Raw genomic sequence first — 17,217 nt, forward strand, 5'->3', positions numbered from 1 at the left:
GCCACACGTTAATGATTTACAGCAGATAGCAGGACAGACCACGTCAGAGCTACAGCAAGAAAGGCTGCTTGTGAAACAGCTCAGCAGTGCCCCAAAGAACCACTGAACTTCTGCACAAGCAAACCTCAGCGGATGCCGTTCAACCTGCAGTTGATGAGCCCCAGGGTTGTTTGGTTGCTGTTCTTTGCTAAGCATTTGGAAGCCTATTTGGGACAGGTAAGGAACCAGTAGACGTGTCTGTGAGAGGCAGCAACACACTTCAGCAAGGTGGGCTGCAGCAGATTCTCACCCTGGATGGGCACCCTCTCCTGTCCTGTTTCATAGCAAATCCACAGTGATCGTTTCATGGAGGCACAGATACTACTGTTTTGGAAACTCCACGTATCAGAGGAGTGCACTCTTTTCATCTGTGCATGGCACTTCATGGGCCCCTACCACAGAACCTCTGCAGAGTAGTGCAGGATACATGGCCTCAACAAAAGGGTGAGATCACTGGAAAAGCTGGGGAGTGTGTTTGTTAAGGAGCAGACGCCCCCTCCCCCCCCACAAAACATGCCTGCAATATGGCTACAGCCCAGAACTCAAAGCCCCACATCTCTGCTACTTTGACCCCAGAGTGGAATTGATGGGGAACCTTTTCCTTTGGCCGAATGTGCACCTTCCCCCAGAAGAGCCTGCAGAAATGGCAAGCTGGCGAAAGCCACAATTGTGCCTTGAATCTATACACGTGTTACAGCGATTCCTCAGAGAGGGTTACCTAGTTGGCGCCAACCACTGCAGGAAGGCAGAAGACCTTCTGTGATGAGGTTGGCAGCTCTTCCAGAATTGCTACCTGTTTGATGGAGGTGCAATGGGGCAGCAAGCCCACACAAAGGCATTACTGTATGCAGAATAAGGGCGAGAAACGAGGACGTGCTATAGAAATGAATCCGTTTTCACAACCCGGCCTTCCTGATCTCATCCTTATTTTGCTCCTTCCCTGGGGGGAAGTGTTGGTGGGGAGAGATGGGAGGAAGTATTTCCTTTCTCTGCATTCAGGAACCTATCCCCCAGCACCTTCCTGTTTCCTGACACTTTCGATAGTTCACTGACACTCACCCATGACCTACTGATCTTTTATAAAACAAGGACAGTTCTCAACTTTAACGCATTTATATAGATACAAATAGGGGAGAGTGGTGTGGCCCAGTCAGTGAAATGAGAACAGGACGAGGAGCCAGAACTCCTAAGTTTTATGCTTGGATCTGCCACTCCGGCTTTGAACAAGCTGTGTATCCTTCCTGTGTCCTGGATTCCCTCATCTGTAGGGCCCGACCAAATTCGCGGCCGTGAAAAATACATCACGGACCATGAAATTTGGCCTTCCCCGTGAAATCTGGCTACTGTAGGGGGCCGCAGTACTGCCACCCTTACTTCTGCACTGCCTTCCGAGATGGGCGGCTGTTGGCGGGGCACCCAGCTCTGAAGGCAGCACCGACGCCAGCAGCAGCGCAGAACTAAGGATGGCAATACCGCAACCCCCCTACAATGGGGGGAGGGATAGCTCAGTGGTTTGAGCATTGGCCTGCTAAACGCAGGGTTGTGAGTTCAGCCCTTGAGGGGGCCACTTAGGAATCTGGGGGAAAATCAGTACTTGGTTCTGCTAGTGAAGGCAGAGGGCTGGACTCGATGACCTTTCAGTTCTATGAGATAGGTATACCTCCATATATTTTAATAGCCTTGCGACCCTTCCCTTTTGGATCAGGATCCCCCCAGTTACAACACCGTGAAATTTCTGATTTAAATACCCGAAACCATCAAATTCAAGCTTTAAATCCTATGACCATACAATTTCCCCAAAATGGACCATGAATTCGGTAGAGCCCTACTCATCTGTAAAATGGGGATAATACTTTCCTCACTCATAGATGAGGGTGTTGAACTGAGCTGTGGGTACTAAGCTAGTACTTCTCTGAACTGCCACCTTTGGGATCAAGAAATCTACCAAGCCTTTACGGTTTCAAAGGAAACCTTTAAAACATGAAGGGATTGCAACCAATGCAGCAGCATCTGCCTGAGTTTGCAGACAGGCTGAAACCATAGCTCAGAGAGGTGGGGCTGTCAATGCTGTTCTATGAGGATAATAGAAACAGTGTTATTTTAACTACTTCATTGCTGACAAAGGATGCAAGAAAGGAGAGGGCCAATTGTATGGGCAATAATGTTAAGATATACCGTGAGCAATGTCTCTTTTTAGGTGGCTGCAATGGCAAATGTTTGTATAAGTATTATTACCTAGGACAGACTGGTAAATTCACTGCCAACCAAGTTCACTGTAGAAGAAATGGGTGTAACAGAACTGAACGCTTCTATGCTTCCCAACTCTCCCACCTCCACAGATGCACACAGCTCAGCAAACACATAAATCATTTAAACAGTGATCTCCAGCGATAGCAACTGGCACCTCACAGGAGCTCTGTGCCTCTCTGCGTCAGACTAGGATGACCGACTGAAGTATAACGAAGACTGATTAGCTGAATAGGAAAGTCCCTCTCTACGTCCTCTCAACAACATACTGGATTCCATGCTGTGTAATACATGATTGTCATGCTATACATGGGACACAACGCTGTCCCATGCTTACGCTGTGCTTAAACAAGTCAGGTTTTCCCCAGGCTCTGTCCCTCAGGAGCACATTAATGCTGAAAGCCAGGCCTGGAGGACTGCAGGGGATTCCTGGCTGGGTTAATATTAATAGAACACGTGCCCCATGAGTCATGTTCATTGCTGCCAGCATAACACAATGTTTAACTCCATCAATTCAAGCTCTCCACCCCTTTGGATGGGGCAACTGGGGCCCAATCCTGCCTGGTTCTGAGCACTCCTGATTCCGATGGGAGTTGGGGAGTTCAGTGCACCACAAATTTGGGCCCTTATTCTGCTTTCAGTCTTGATCATCAGAACATATAAACTCACACGGCTCTACTGATGTCAGAGTGGACCCCGGGTTGTCTTGAAGCGACTTCTCCCAAGAACTGTTTGGAAGTAAAATTGAAGTATTTGAACCAATGGTTTCAAAATTGGAAACTAACACGACAGGAAAGTCCACAAATGGTTCCAAGGGCAGCGAAGTTAGAACTAAGTGTTGTTTCTAAAAACCCTTCTGCTGCGATGATTACAGAGAACGCCTTTTCCATGCCAGGTCGGACATAATGGAATGTTATATCCAAAATAAGCACATAGGAGAAAGAGTAGACTCTCATTCAGTGGCTTTCTAACCTTGCCATTTAATATCGTCTTCCTGTTGCAGGTCCTAGTGTGCTTCGCAAAGTATTTTCATGTTTCCAACTTAGACCGTACATTGATTTTTGCTCAGAACCGTTTACTCTAGAGTGAATCGGACACTGAAAATGAACAGTTTGAAAATATCTGTTGAATCTGACGCTCTCTTCAAGTCATTCCTGACTATATTATAATTCCTTTTCCCAGGCTAGTATCACAACTGACCATGTTGCCAATTTATATTGTTTTTTAAATCCACATTTTATATACACTTGTTTCAGGGTGGTTTAGTTTTGCTAGACTTTGTTTGCAACTAGAATACTTTGTGTATGACCATTTTTTAAAATTCATCTCTTGTGAGACCACTCACTCCACACTTCAAGTCCTAGAGGACAGGCTTCCATCTCACATCATTGCCGTCTAGTCCACTCACCCACCTAACTTAATGAAAGTGATTTTCCATGCATCAAATCATTATGCACTCATTTCGTGCAAATATGCCTGCTTAGCATCAACTGGCAATTTCCCACTGAAACATTAACAAGACAAGTCACCAAAGACCCCTCATGGTCAACGTTTGCAGGAAGTGAAAGTGGGCTTTCAATAGAAAAAACTCAATTTTTAAACCAATGGTAGCTTAATGTTTTCCAGTCTCATTGGGGGTGGAGTTGTACATGCTCCAGTGACACAAAACACCACGACAGGCACCCCAGTTTTATTTTAGCATTGCATAGCTGGGAAAAAGAAGCCGCATGTTTGGCGACTCTTTGGGGGTTGACGAAGGTCCCAGATCTCTTACAAAATCCTGATGAACTAAAAAAGGGTTGAGGCAAAATGATGTTCCCATTAAGCAACCTTGGCTATCTCCTTACTGGCAGTCTCAGCAGAAGGGCCAGATACTGAGCGAGCCATAGAGACTGAATTCTCTTCTCACTCCCTGGACTCCATCCTGCAGAACAAGACTAAAGTACACCTGCAGGAGAGGTACCATGCTGGTCATTTGCCCTGTGCTGTATGGTCTCTGGAGAGCCTTCAACACACCAGAGCATCTGAAAAATGTGTCTCGCTCTGAAAATTATTACACAAGCTCAGGCCTGTCAAGAGAAATTTGGGGCCCAGATGTATCACGTTTGCTGGGGCCCTACCTCCTCCCATTTCATTTTATTTACACAGATGTTTCTCCCAATCACTCCCCAAGCTCAGGGCCCCAGTACAGTCCCCCCGCCCCCCTGCTCTTCAGCCCTGGTTAAGTTTAAACTCAATGGGCCCGATTCTCAGTTACTTGGTTCCTGCATTTGGTGGCTTTAAGATACTTTTATGCTTCTGGGGTGAAGTCCTGGCCACATTCAAGTCAACAGGAGTTTTGCCAATGATTCGTTCTTCAGAGCCCTGCCTGGCACCCATTGCAGAGTTCTGGCAGCCTCTGGGATGCTCTCACTTACATTGGTTCATCACAGCTTGCCCTAGGCGTGCTGGGGTTTTGAGCAAGGATAACACAAAGTCCTATGCCACGTCTACATAGCCAGGGAGGGCCCCCTATGGCCCTAGAGCAGCACTTACGTCCACTTTAATGCCCCTGTGTACTGCCAGAGTGATCTAAAGAGACCGTAAGGTAATGACGAGCTGTTTTGTTGTTTAATGTAAAGGTTATCCTGCACATTGCACGGCTAACAACCGGTCTCCCTTCTACAAGAGGATATGTTGTGCAGCTAGTCCTGAAGTGACACGTTTCACCCGCAGACATTCCAGAGGAACCCACCACCTGGCTTCTGTATGCAGAATGAAGGAAGTGAGCAGAAAGACAAATACTACTCTGACATAAGTGCTAAAGGACAATGTAAGGAACTGACTTGCTACAGCTCTGCAGATTTATTTTTAATAAATCTTATAAAGTAGCAACCTCAAGAAAAAATGAAGATGCAAGTGTAAAGCCACAAGAGGAAGAACATGCCCCAGGTATATAGATCAAGGAAATGCCAGCCCAGCCTGTGTGAGAGTGGGAGAAATTCTATCCACCCCCGTCAGCTGCATTCTCTCCCCCAGCCACAAAACCGTCCTTGTACTGCATGCCTGGGACCAGACCTCATCTCGCAGGCATTTCAGCGCATACCACCACATTGCTGAGTTGGTGTTGTCAAATTAAGTGGAAGGAACTTCTTGGGACTCATTAGCAACTGGCTAGAGAGGGTGCACGCATGCAAATTGATCCTAGAGCTCTCTTGACTCTTCCAGCTATAACAACTATCATCGGGGTACAGAGAATTGTTCTGGCTCTTGGACTGCGCTGAAGGAAAAGCTCTTGCTATCAAAGGAAGAGATCATGAAAGCAGTCACCAGCCACACGAAAGAGCACTTGTATATGAGAGAGAGAGCGGAGTTACTGACACCTGCCACTTTTCAGGATTGCCAATATCTGCCATAGGGTTGTGGGACTGTTAGACCTACCTACTGCTCCCCGCCTTCCCTTGGGTGATGGCTTTTGCGTTTCATACATGGGGGAAGAGATTGCTGGGCTTTGCATTTCAGACCAGGAAAGGGGGAGCAGTAACCCTCTCTCCTCCCCAAATCCTGCTGGGGGAAGAGGATGTGTCTTTATTTCACAAATCAAGCAGCACTGCTTTCTTACTATACAGTTCAGGATAGCTCAGTGGTTTGAGCATTGGTCTGCTTAAACCCAGGGTTGTGAGTTCAATCCTTGAGGGGGCCATTTGGGGATCTGGGGCAAAAATCTGTCTGGGGATTGGTCCTGTTTTGAGCAGGGGGTTAGACTAGATGACCTCCTGAGGTCCCTTCCAACCCTGACATTCTACGATTCCATCTTTTGATTCAACGGTTAGCTGCTGCAGCAAGGACCTCTGTGGCGTTTGGAAGCCAGAAGCTCCCAAGGATGGGATGGGCGAGAAGCACTGCTCTAGCCCATCCCAATGACCGGTTCGTGGACCAGCGCCAGTCCCTGAGATCCCCCTGGCAGTTTAGGAAGGCAGTAAGCCGGTCCCTGGTATCAAAAAGGTTGAGAAACACTGGGCTAGAGGATAGAGAAGCAAGGTCCAGTGGCACTAGAAAAATCATCCATTATTTGCTGAGCCAGTTTATAAAGGCGGCCAGGTTCAGCAAGGTTTGTGGGGTCAGCTTGATCAAGGCCAAAGCATGTCAGACCTGTTTTAGAAAGACATTTTGGTCTAGTCTCCAGCCTGTTTTAGAAACATGAAGACTCAGTCCAGGTAGATGTTAAGTTTTTGTTAGGCGGAGTCCATTATAAAAGCGATGTCAGTTCACAGACCTCTTGTTATGTAGATGGGCCCACAGAAGGGTCCCAATGCAGTAGTGATGAGCTAGAGAAAGGCCCCCCAGTATATCAGCCCTGGCAGGATTGAGCATGTGCAAGGTCACAGCTTCAGTCAGTGCAGGCTTCACGTTTAAACAGAAGTGACCCAATTTACAGCCCTGCCCACACTATGACTGAAATCAAGAAAGAAGCAAACAGCTATTGCTAGCAAGATCTAGTACTGCTACCCCCAAACAGCGGGGATGAGGAGTTTCCCCTAACCGAATCAAGCCTGCTATCTCCACCACGGGCAGGTCTACAAAAGGAAATTTTAATGAAAAAATAAATAAATAAAAATACGAGCCCTCACGTTCACCTGAATCAGCTTTAGCAGAAATGGGAGCTTTAGTATAGACAAGACTGGCAGTTTACATCGCTTTGTACTACTGTGTTAGGCCTTGTCCACACTAGAAAGTTGTACTGCTTTAACAATACCACCTTCCATCCCACAATTCAGTGCTATCGGTATAAAGGTGATTATACCAGTACAGCTATCATCATACGGGATACCTGTATCACTATAAGAAGATAATGCCTAGCTCCTATGCAGTAGATCTCAAAGTAACTTACAAAAGGTCGTCACACTATCCTTATACCATTTTACATGTGGGGAAACTGGGGCAGAGGGTAGTGAAATGATTTACCCATGGTCACCCAGCAGGCCAGTGACAGAGCTGGGAATAAAACCCAGGTCTTCTAAGGCCCATTCAAGCCACTAGGCCACCTAGCTCAGTGGATTGAGCATTGGCCTGCTAAACCCAGGGTTGTGAGCTCAATCCTTGAAGGGGCCATTTAGGGATCTGGGGCAAAAATCTGTCTGGGCTTTGGGCAGGGGGTTGGACTAGATGACCTCCTGAGGTCCCTTCCAACCCTGATAGTCTATGAACGTAACTGCATCCATCCTAGGGTCTGTACCGGTATAACCATACCAATTAAAAAAAAAAAAAAAAGGGGGAGGGAGAAATCACACCCCATCTGACATAATTAGACCAGTACAATTTTCAAGGGTAGACTAGGCCTCAGTTAAACCTGCTATGTGGGACAGGTCTGAGTTAATTTAAGATCAACAAGGATTAGATATTTATAAGGATATCAAGAGTTATCTTAATTAATGACACCAGAAGTTTTGGAATGGATATTAAACTTCATGCTTCACAGTTTAAGCCAATCTCTGTTAGAGAGCAGGATGAGACCTAGACAGGAGGCGGATTATACCCCATCTGCCTACTGCAGGGCTCTTACACCTCCCTGTGAAACATCTGGTACCCAGCCACTGCCCGAGACAGGATACTGGCCTAGGAAGACCTGAGGAATTGCCAGACTGGATCAGAGCCATGACTGACACAATGGTAAGAGCGCGACAATGATTTTCCCAAGCTTGCTCCCAAATCAAGATGCTGAAACTCAAAAGCAAACAGAAATCTCAAGGCTGTTTCTTCTCCTCGCTCTAGGGAGAAATCGGCATCTTTTTTAAAAGAGGGACATTTAACTCTGAAGCAGCAGGACTTGTTCTGCATGCACACAGGATAACTATTCACCACCTGCAACACTTTAATAATAATAATAAAAATAATAATTAATGGAGATATCCCATCTCCTAGAACTGGAAGGGACCTTGAAAGGTCATCGAGTCCAGCCCCCTGCCTTCACTAGCAGGACCAAGTATTGATTTTGCCCCAGATCCCCAAGTGGCCCCCTCAAGGATTGAACTCACAACCCTGGGTTTAGTAGGCCAATGCTCAAACCACTGAGCTATCCCTCCCACCCCACTTTGCCAGAACGGGTTGTTTTGGATTGGGTTTGGGGGTTTTTTGCTACAAGCTCCATTGCTTTCTGCTGCGGGGGAGCCTGGCAGCTTCACCCAAGAAGAGTGCAAACCACTGACGTAGACGCCAAAGGCATCTCTAAGGAACACAATGGGGCAGGATCAAGTCCTCTTCATGGCCATCAGCACCGCCTTGCTCAGCTGGAGGAGGATTTGGCAGCGTGTCCTCGGTCATTGGGAGGGAGAGGATCCCACACTCACTGGCACAACAATGCAGTTTTTTTGAAGGGAGAGAGGATTGCTAGATTCCTTTGTAGGCTTAAATGCTTCATACATCTTGCCCTGTTTAACAGCAGAAATGGAATTAAATACAGCTCTTTAAGAAAGCCACTACCAAATGCACATGTGTGGGAGATCCAAATCCTCCATGACAGCCAAAAATAACTAATCAGCCTGTGGCGTCTTCTCTTCTCGCCCCTTCAGCCCAGGAGCACAGCAGAAGTGGGTGGGATACTGTGAGTGCGTGCACATGGGAGAGACAAGGGAAACAGAATGGGTGTGATTGGGCCCTACCCCTCAGAGAAACAGACTCTGTAGCTTTAGCCATTGTCAAAGCAACTCAAACCCCTGAGAGCAGTTAGCCATGTCCATCCTCAGAAAGAGAAGTGCAGGACAGATTCCCTTCCTCCCACCTCACTGTGAAACATGCAATTCACTTCTGCAACCATGCCGTGAACATTGGCAGCAAGCCTCCAATTAAACTAGGTTTTGCCAGAATTAGATCAGTTTCCAAATCTTGGCAGCAGCAGCAGGGAGATGTGAAAAAGGACTCCAGATGCAATTGTGCATACTCCTTATCTCCTGGTTTTTAAAATGCCCTTGGACACAGTCTAAATATTCAAATAAAGCGAAAAGAGAGGGACAGGTCACCAACAAATTTCTGCACCGTGGCTATTGCTCACTTCAATTCTGTGAGGCTTTAACATTCGCACAAGTGCACAGAACCTGGGATCAGTGCTTGTTTTACAAAATGAACTGAAAATATTAGAAACAAAAAAACCATCACCAACCAAAGAGAAGTGGGAATTCAATTCAATTTTAGATCTGTCCCACCTGAAGAAAGCTTTCATCACATGTTCCAGAGTGATGTATTTAGTCTTGAGAAACACATTGCTTTTGACTCAGACACGAACTTTCACTGCTTAAAACACCACAGTGATCTATGACAGTGAAATCCTCCAACAAGCGATTCCCAGCCGACCTTTCCCCTTGGACTATCTTAAAGCACATGATCCAAGAGTTTGTTTTAAGTAGTCAGGAGGAGTGAAGCCTTCAGCAATCTATTCCTTTGTTTTTCCTTTTTAGCAAAGTTCTTTTTCATAAAGGTAACCAAGAAAGGAGGCAAAACCACTTAGCAAACATACTTGGATTAAGCTGCGCTTCACTGGAACTGTTTGTTTACACTTTGTGCCTGGAAAATATAACGAGTCTATTGGTAGAGACGCACACAGTGTTCAACTGTCATTTTAAATGGGGGAGAACGGAGACTGTTTAGGGATATCTGAGGGATGCTCTTCCCAAAGAAAATTTTGTTGATACTTGGCGCATTCCAGTGATGATCTAAAAAAAAAAAAAAAGGGTTCACTTCAGAAGCATTAGTAAGTCACAGGGATAAGTCCTCTCTGAGCGGGATGGTTAGCAGAAGCCAAGAGGACAAGGGAGAACTAGTGTGTGAATTCCCTGAGAAGCAGGAAAGTCATCCCAAGCCTCACTTTCGTTTATTTGGAGAATTTTGGATCCCATCATTGATTTGTGGGTAGGATCCCTTTGTAATGAAAGCCTGAACACACAATTTTTGAACTCAGTACCATGGTTTTTACCTGTCCTATCGAGAGAGTTTTTAAATAACTATTTGGCTAATCAGTCATTAAAAATTTGCACATTGGACAGGTTTTCTCCCAGAATCTTAAGGTTGCCATTTCCTGTAAAACACACACCCACCCCGAAAACCCAGATTTCGTCACATTCACATACCACAAAACCTTTTCCAGTTCCTGATGCCAGCTATCATCAAGAGGGAATTTCCTGAGGTTATGCTGCAGCTTGTTGTACCTGGGGTCTAGTAAAGGGCAGCAACAAGGGCTTGTTATTCCTAGTTACAACCCCATCTTCTGGTCCAGAATTTCACTCCACTTGGTACCTTTCACAGTCTTCCCAACTTCCTCCAACTTTTTTTTCTTCCCATCTTTTCAGACACGTGACTTATTTTTTTAATTTTTAACTCAATGTTCAGAGAACTGCAGCACATCTTATAGTTAGGCCATTTAGAGTTTTCTACTCCAATAACCTTAAGATGTATTTGTGCCCGCTGACCAGAGAACTACTGCAATTCACTCACAATAAACTGCCCATTACAAAACAAGTTCAAGACATAAGAAAATTCTCACTTGCTACTTGCAGTGCACCTTTGAAAGGTGCACTTATAGCAATGAAATATACAGAAGCACTAGTGTACACACACACACACACACACCCCTCTCCGCTTACTGGCCCAAGTGGAAGGCTCATTTCATTTCCACTAAGCAACACATGGCATATTTGAGTTTTAGAAGTGTTTATATATGGGAGGAATTAAGATGACACTTCAGGTAACAGGACAGTTTCCTGATCACCTTCCTGAGTTCAGAATAAACAAGTAGTCATGGTGATGGTACAAAAGTCTAAAGAGCACTGAGTAGCCTAAGAAATAGATAACGTTGGCATCTTATTGTTTCACTTGTGGATTTGACATGCAATTTAAAGAGGACCTATATGCCACATCCAATACTTGGCAGGAAAAAAAACTACACACATACACATTTAGGAAGATGGAGTATTTCTCTTTGCTGAGGGGGGGAAACCCAAGAATACCAATACTGTAGAATGTGGCAGTGGACAGCTCTTATCCACCATTCCTCCCCCTTCAAAACAAGGAAATACTTCAGCATTCCTGCCACAAATCGGGTCACAAAAACAACTGCATCCTTATTTCCACACACAGATCTCTGCTACAATTTCATAATAGGATCAAGTCACTAATTTGATTGAGCTCATCTTTTTTAAACCAAAAACATTTAACTTCTGAATTAGACTTCTGCATCCCATGGTGATTGATTCCACCCCTTCTCTACACTTCCAGAACAAATTCGTTTCCAGTGAAGAGACCAGACAGATGGAAGTCAAGAGGAATAGTAGCTATAAAGCAAGTAGGAATTGAGGGGGAAGAAAAAATGGATGCAAGAATAATAAGCAGCCATCTGTTTTACCTGCTGCCTCCCTGTGCACATCTTTGTTTATATCAGAAAGAACATTACAGTGAGCCTGCATCATTTTCACCAAAATGCAAAACAAATCTCATTAACAAAAGGTAACTCAGTATGCACTAGAAAGGCTAAATCTGTTGTGAGAAAAGGTGGAGACACTCAGCACAGGCACACTTAAGACATTAACCTAGATATTTTCCTGGAAGATGAAGCCGTATGTAGTCAGTTGGCAGTGCCACAGCCAACCTGAAGCTTTTAATTCAGAAATATCTCCCATTGCTGTCACAACCCCTCCTCCGCAGCTGCAATTTCGAGCCATCTCCCTTTCCACTTCAGCCCATTCTTGCCAGCCTCAAAAATAAACTGAGGTAAAACAATGCCGTGTCAAACCATTCCGAGACTGGGTCAACACTCAAGAAGGGTCTATTTTCCGGTTGGGATCAGCACTTGTACTGGACACACATACATGGATAACAGCAGAGAAATCTGAACAGGGAGCAAATGGTGATGCCAGGAATGAAAGGGCACCATGTTAGCTGAACCCTGAAGCTCCAGAATCCGTGTGAGTGCAAGTGTCCGAAGGTGCAATGGGGGAAGACTTTCTGAGGGTGCAACTGTAAGGGATCTGTGGAGGAGGCCATGTAGGCGTGCAAGTGTCTGATAACAGAGGCAGCACCTCTGAGTGTCAATATGAGTCTGGCAACACAGGTCCCTGAGGCTCCGTGCACAAGACTTCCCAAACTTGGCCAACATTTGCCAACCTTGCCACAACTGGGGACGTGCAAGAGAGGTGAGGGCAACCTGCTGTAGATGTGAGCGCGAGGGGATCTGGAATGATAAGCGTGCGGCGGGGAGGGGCGGGTATCAGTCTCTAGTCTCTCACCTGGCTCGCTTTGTAGAACTGCTTCTTCAGCCCAGCCACAGACATGCTGCCTCCTCTCCCAGCCTCGGGGGGACCCAGGCACTGATCAGCCCTGCACCGACCAGCACCCAAGACACACGGACAGCCTGAGACTCAGGACAGACAGACCCGAGCCTGACACGGGGACAGCCGGAGACTCAGGACAGACAGACAGACCCGAGCCTGACACGGGGACAGCCGGAGACTCAGGACAGACAGACAGACCGACCGACGGACAGACAGCGCCTGACACAGGGGCGGGCGGATGCCCCGGCAGCCCTGGCGGAGCTCCACGGACAGACAAATAAACAGACGGACACGGCCCGGCCCCCCGCGCGGCGGCGCCTCCTCCTCCCGCTCCTCTCCGGAAGTTACATGGCACCCCGCCGCACACTTCCGCCTCTGGCCAGGCCGGAAGCGGGCCAGCCCCGCGGAGGGACGCACGCCCCTTGGCTAGAGCGTCAAGCCAGGAATCACTCCGCCCCCTGCCGGCCCGGGGGAGCGAGATCCGCCCTTTGGATAAGCCACTACCATAGATATGCGCGTGTGAACGTCCCTACCGCAGCACCATAGAAAGTGAGGCCGCGGCTAGAGAGTCACCCTGCAGGCGATGTGCTGCTACAACGCCCCCTGCAAGCAGGAGCACCATAGAGAGCGTGAGACCCACAAACAAACGCAGGCCAGGCTGGGACAGCAGGTGTACTGATTAATAGCTATATCACTATTATTATCACTATTGAGCAACAGCATTATTATAATTTCCATTGCTAATAGCTCTACTTTTGATCACTGTTATCACCACCACTTATCACGATTATCGTTTTCACCATGACCAAGTAAGATGGCTGTTATTTTCACTACTGTCATGATTCCAATGGTTTTATCACCGTTCATTTTCTCGTCACCATTACTGCAATTATTTACTATTAACTCTCAAGACAGAAGCATTATTAATTATTCTTATTTATCATTTATATAGTGCCAACACTGCCCTAAGCACATTATAGATGGTATGAAGTCACAGTCCTTGAACAGAAGACCTTTCACTCTCAGAGCTCAGTCCTGTCAAAACATAGCTCCCGCACCATCCTGCAAAGACTTATGGAGTTGCTTAACTTTATGCACTGTGAGTAGGCCCACTGACTTCATAGTCGTAGCCATTGATGGGACTAGTCACATTAGTCAAGTTAAGCACGTGTATAAGTGTTTCTAGGATTGCAACTACTTAAAGTGATCAATTTTACCAGCACAATCCCATTATTCCATATGATTTCTTGGTGTCCCAGGAAATTCTTTTGGAACACCTGATACGTTCTGGTTTTTCATTTCATAAATCGGAACCTTAGGTTTGTTCAAGATTTGTTATACCGGGTAGAATTAGTTCTAACATCAAATCCAGTCCAGAATCAGAAACAAACAGTCCAATAGAGTGTAATTAACAGTGTTTGGAGTGAAAAATCCAAGCTAGTCTTTTGATTGCAATGAATGTTAATGATACATGTTCAGTGTTTCACAATAAATGCATTCTAACTCTGAATTCCTGGGGAAAAAATCCTCCACTCCAAGACATATGCCCACTGTTGAAAAAGAAGCTAGCAATAATGATTGCAACAGTTTCTTAAGTGCATGTTTGTCTTATTTGAATATTTCGCAACCCTAAGAAAGGTTGCCACAAAATTGTGCCTATTAGGCACGACCACTTTTTCACCCCAAACTCTGTTTCTTCTCCCTAGAGATGTGTTCCTACAACTCTACCTGTTCTATACCTGGAGAAACAAATATGAAAAGGTTTCTCCTGTTCCCTTTTTCATGTGTTTGGCTGTTGGGGGATGGGGGCTTTGTTTTTTGTTTGTTTGTTTGTTTTCTATGAATTTTTTAAATTTACTTTGGTGTAAATCTGAGATTAAATCCATTGACTGCAGTGGAATTATTCCAGATTTACACCAATGTCATGGAAAACAGAATTTGACCTCGTAGCTTGTGCTTTGTCTGGGTTTAATATGACTGCCTGAAATCATAAATTGGCCAAGATTCAGCCACTGACACCTCACTACTTTCTGCTCCAAATATACAATTCACTTTCAACATAGCTTTCCCCTTAAGCAATACATGGCAGATAGACCACCACAGCATTCCATCTGCAGCTCTGTTACTACTTCACCTGCATCCTTAACTGCTCACTAACAATACTAGCTTTTGATACATCAACCCTGAAGCACCAGAGACAGCATATCATAGATCATGGGACTAGAAAGGACCTCGAGAGGTCTTCTAGTCCAGTCCCCTGCACTCAAGGCACGACCAAGCATTAACTAGACCATCCCTGACAGGTGTCTGTCCAATCTACTCTTAAAAATCTCCAATGAGAGAGATTCCGCAGTCTCCCTAGGCAATTTATTCCAGTGCTTAACTATCCTGACAGGAAGTTTTGTGCAAGTGTCTCAGAGTGAGGACAGGGACACCCCTCTGCATGTAAAAGCCTGGGCACATGTGTCCTATTTCTGTGCATGAGACTTTCCATACGTGGTCAACATGTGCAAAGCTTGTCACACCAATGAAATGTAACCGAACTGGAATGAGACCGGGCGTGCAAGTAGTGTATGCAGCGACTGAGAGCGAGTCTGTAATCTGCTTCTTCCGCCCAGTCGCAAAGAGGCTTCCACCTCTCCCAGCCTCTGGAGACCAGCACGGATAGGCCAGAGCCAGGGAGACACAAGAATAGACAGAGCAGCCTGCAAGACACAGGGACAGACAGATGGACACACCAAATCAAGAGTCAGACACAAGGCGACGGACAGACGGACCCCCAAGTTGCCAGGGGCGGAGCTTCCTAGACAGACAGACACCACCCACTCCCAAATGTTACAGACCTAATACAAAATCCCGGCCTCCACCAGCACAGCCGGGCAGCGTTCCATGCGTCTGCCCTGTCATCTTCTCACTCCAGAAGTTTCTGGCGTTGGGATTAGGCCTCCTCAGAGGTCTGGGGCTTCTGGGATGCCTAATGTGAATTGAGCCAACCTGACAGAGTGCACTGTGAGGCCTCTGAGGACCCCTGGTGGGCACAACGCTGTGGACAACACAGGGCCCTGCCAGACACCGTTCCCTCTAGAGCCAGCCCTCGCCCTGTATGCCCTAATGGTTTTACCTCTATGGCAGAGCAAAAACATGGGCTGGTCCCCTTAGGTTTACCTCATGTGGGGCCACCTGCCATGAGCAAGGACGGACTGTGGCGCCCCACTTCACACTTATGGCTATTGGATCTCTGAGTTTTCTCCCACCTCCAGTGCATCGGGGCTGAGGCCTCTGCAGTAGGGGGGAAGACTCTGTCGCCAGCACCCCAACATGTTGGGTGAAAACAGAGGTTTTAACTGGTCTATGCTATGATGTGGATCCAAGCCGCAGTTCTGACTGGATTCCTGCTTTAAGTGCAAAATTCATGTCACTTTGTAACTTTGTCAGACTTCTGGTTTTGGCAGAAATTTCGCAAATAAATAAATAAAATAATCAGCCTGAGGCAGACACCCAGTATGGAAAATTTCAGCAGAAATGGTTAAAGTTTGGTAAACGTATAAGCAAAACAACAAGGTCTTATAATGGGAAGTGTGCGGCAAATTTAATAATAGGCTTGCCCGCCAAACAGCCCTGCCTATAATATCAAAAATGGCCAATTTTCAAATATTTATTTTTTAAAAATAGATAATTTTTCAAAGAATAAACATCCTAGAAAGTCTGTTTCTACCCATACTACTGCTATTCAAACACTGAGGCAAAAACAGAAATTACACAAACTCCTGCTTCAAATCCCAATCTCCATGGAACCTCAACTGTGAGTTACTGGTGATGTCTCCATGAAGTATTTTTCCTACCTGGCTCTCTGAGTGCAGGCTTCAGGATTCTCAGAAGTCCCATTAACAGGGATCTTTGCTTTCCCTTTGCATTGGTGCATGTTTAAAAAGCATGCATTGCTTGTTAGTGGGCACTAAAGGGCAGACTGCATTTGGATCACAATCTGTCCTTACCTGGGAATTGAAGTCACTTGCTCTGCTCTTCAAAAACCTTCCCAAACTCAAAGGAGTTCAAAATAAGCTCTACATTGTTGTGAGTTCTTTATATTGTCTTGAATGCACTTTTCTCTGTGATTCTTGCTGCGTCTGCGTTATGCTAGAATTTTGGCTAAACTCTTTGTATGAATTCTTAAACAAATGCTCATTAAAGGCTGGCTAGATGCCTTGATCGTTTGTATCTGACTCTAGTTCACCACTTTTTGATAATATGAGGCCTATAGGACAACATAGAGCAGCCTGCATCAGCAGAACTGACCTGAGAAATCAATATTTCTTTCCTATGGGCAATAAACATATGGTATGACAAGTCCTTTTCAGTGACTTCCAGATAAAGGAGTATGTGAATAATTAGTAACACTCAGAATTAAATAATTAGTAACATTTGCCCCAGTGTGTGAGCAATTCAGTAATTTCACATTCACACATATAGAGTTACACACACCAGCCATTGCATGTTTTCCCCACACTAAATCATTTGTGTACATGCATGCTCACTTACATTGCAGAGCCCCTCTACATAACTGCTCAGGAACCTGGAGACGGTGCCACAGGATTTTTTGGGTTTGTGCCAGTAGAAAACCAAGACCCCTTATGTT

General features: G+C 45.8%; 1 protein-coding gene across 3 annotated transcripts in view; it reads right to left on the bottom strand.

The window, feature by feature from the left end:
• Positions 1 to 17,217, bottom strand: part of SH3GL1 (SH3 domain containing GRB2 like 1, endophilin A2) — a 208,481-nt gene that overhangs the window by 32,741 nt on the left and 158,523 nt on the right. Inside the window, exon 2 of one of the 3 annotated variants that reach the window (XM_065421944.1) lies at positions 12,537 to 12,667. In XM_065421944.1, coding sequence (XP_065278016.1) covers positions 12,537 to 12,581 — 45 coding nt within the window. In that variant the 5' untranslated portion in view covers positions 12,582 to 12,667. Of the gene's footprint in view, positions 1 to 9,775; positions 9,856 to 12,536; positions 12,904 to 17,217 lie in introns of those variants that run through there. The other 2 variants (XM_065421945.1, XM_065421946.1) reach the window with 2 other exon arrangements.

The sequence above is a fragment of the Emys orbicularis genome, chromosome 24 (assembly GCF_028017835.1).
Source record: "Emys orbicularis isolate rEmyOrb1 chromosome 24, rEmyOrb1.hap1, whole genome shotgun sequence".
Taxonomy (NCBI): domain Eukaryota; kingdom Metazoa; phylum Chordata; order Testudines; family Emydidae; genus Emys; species Emys orbicularis.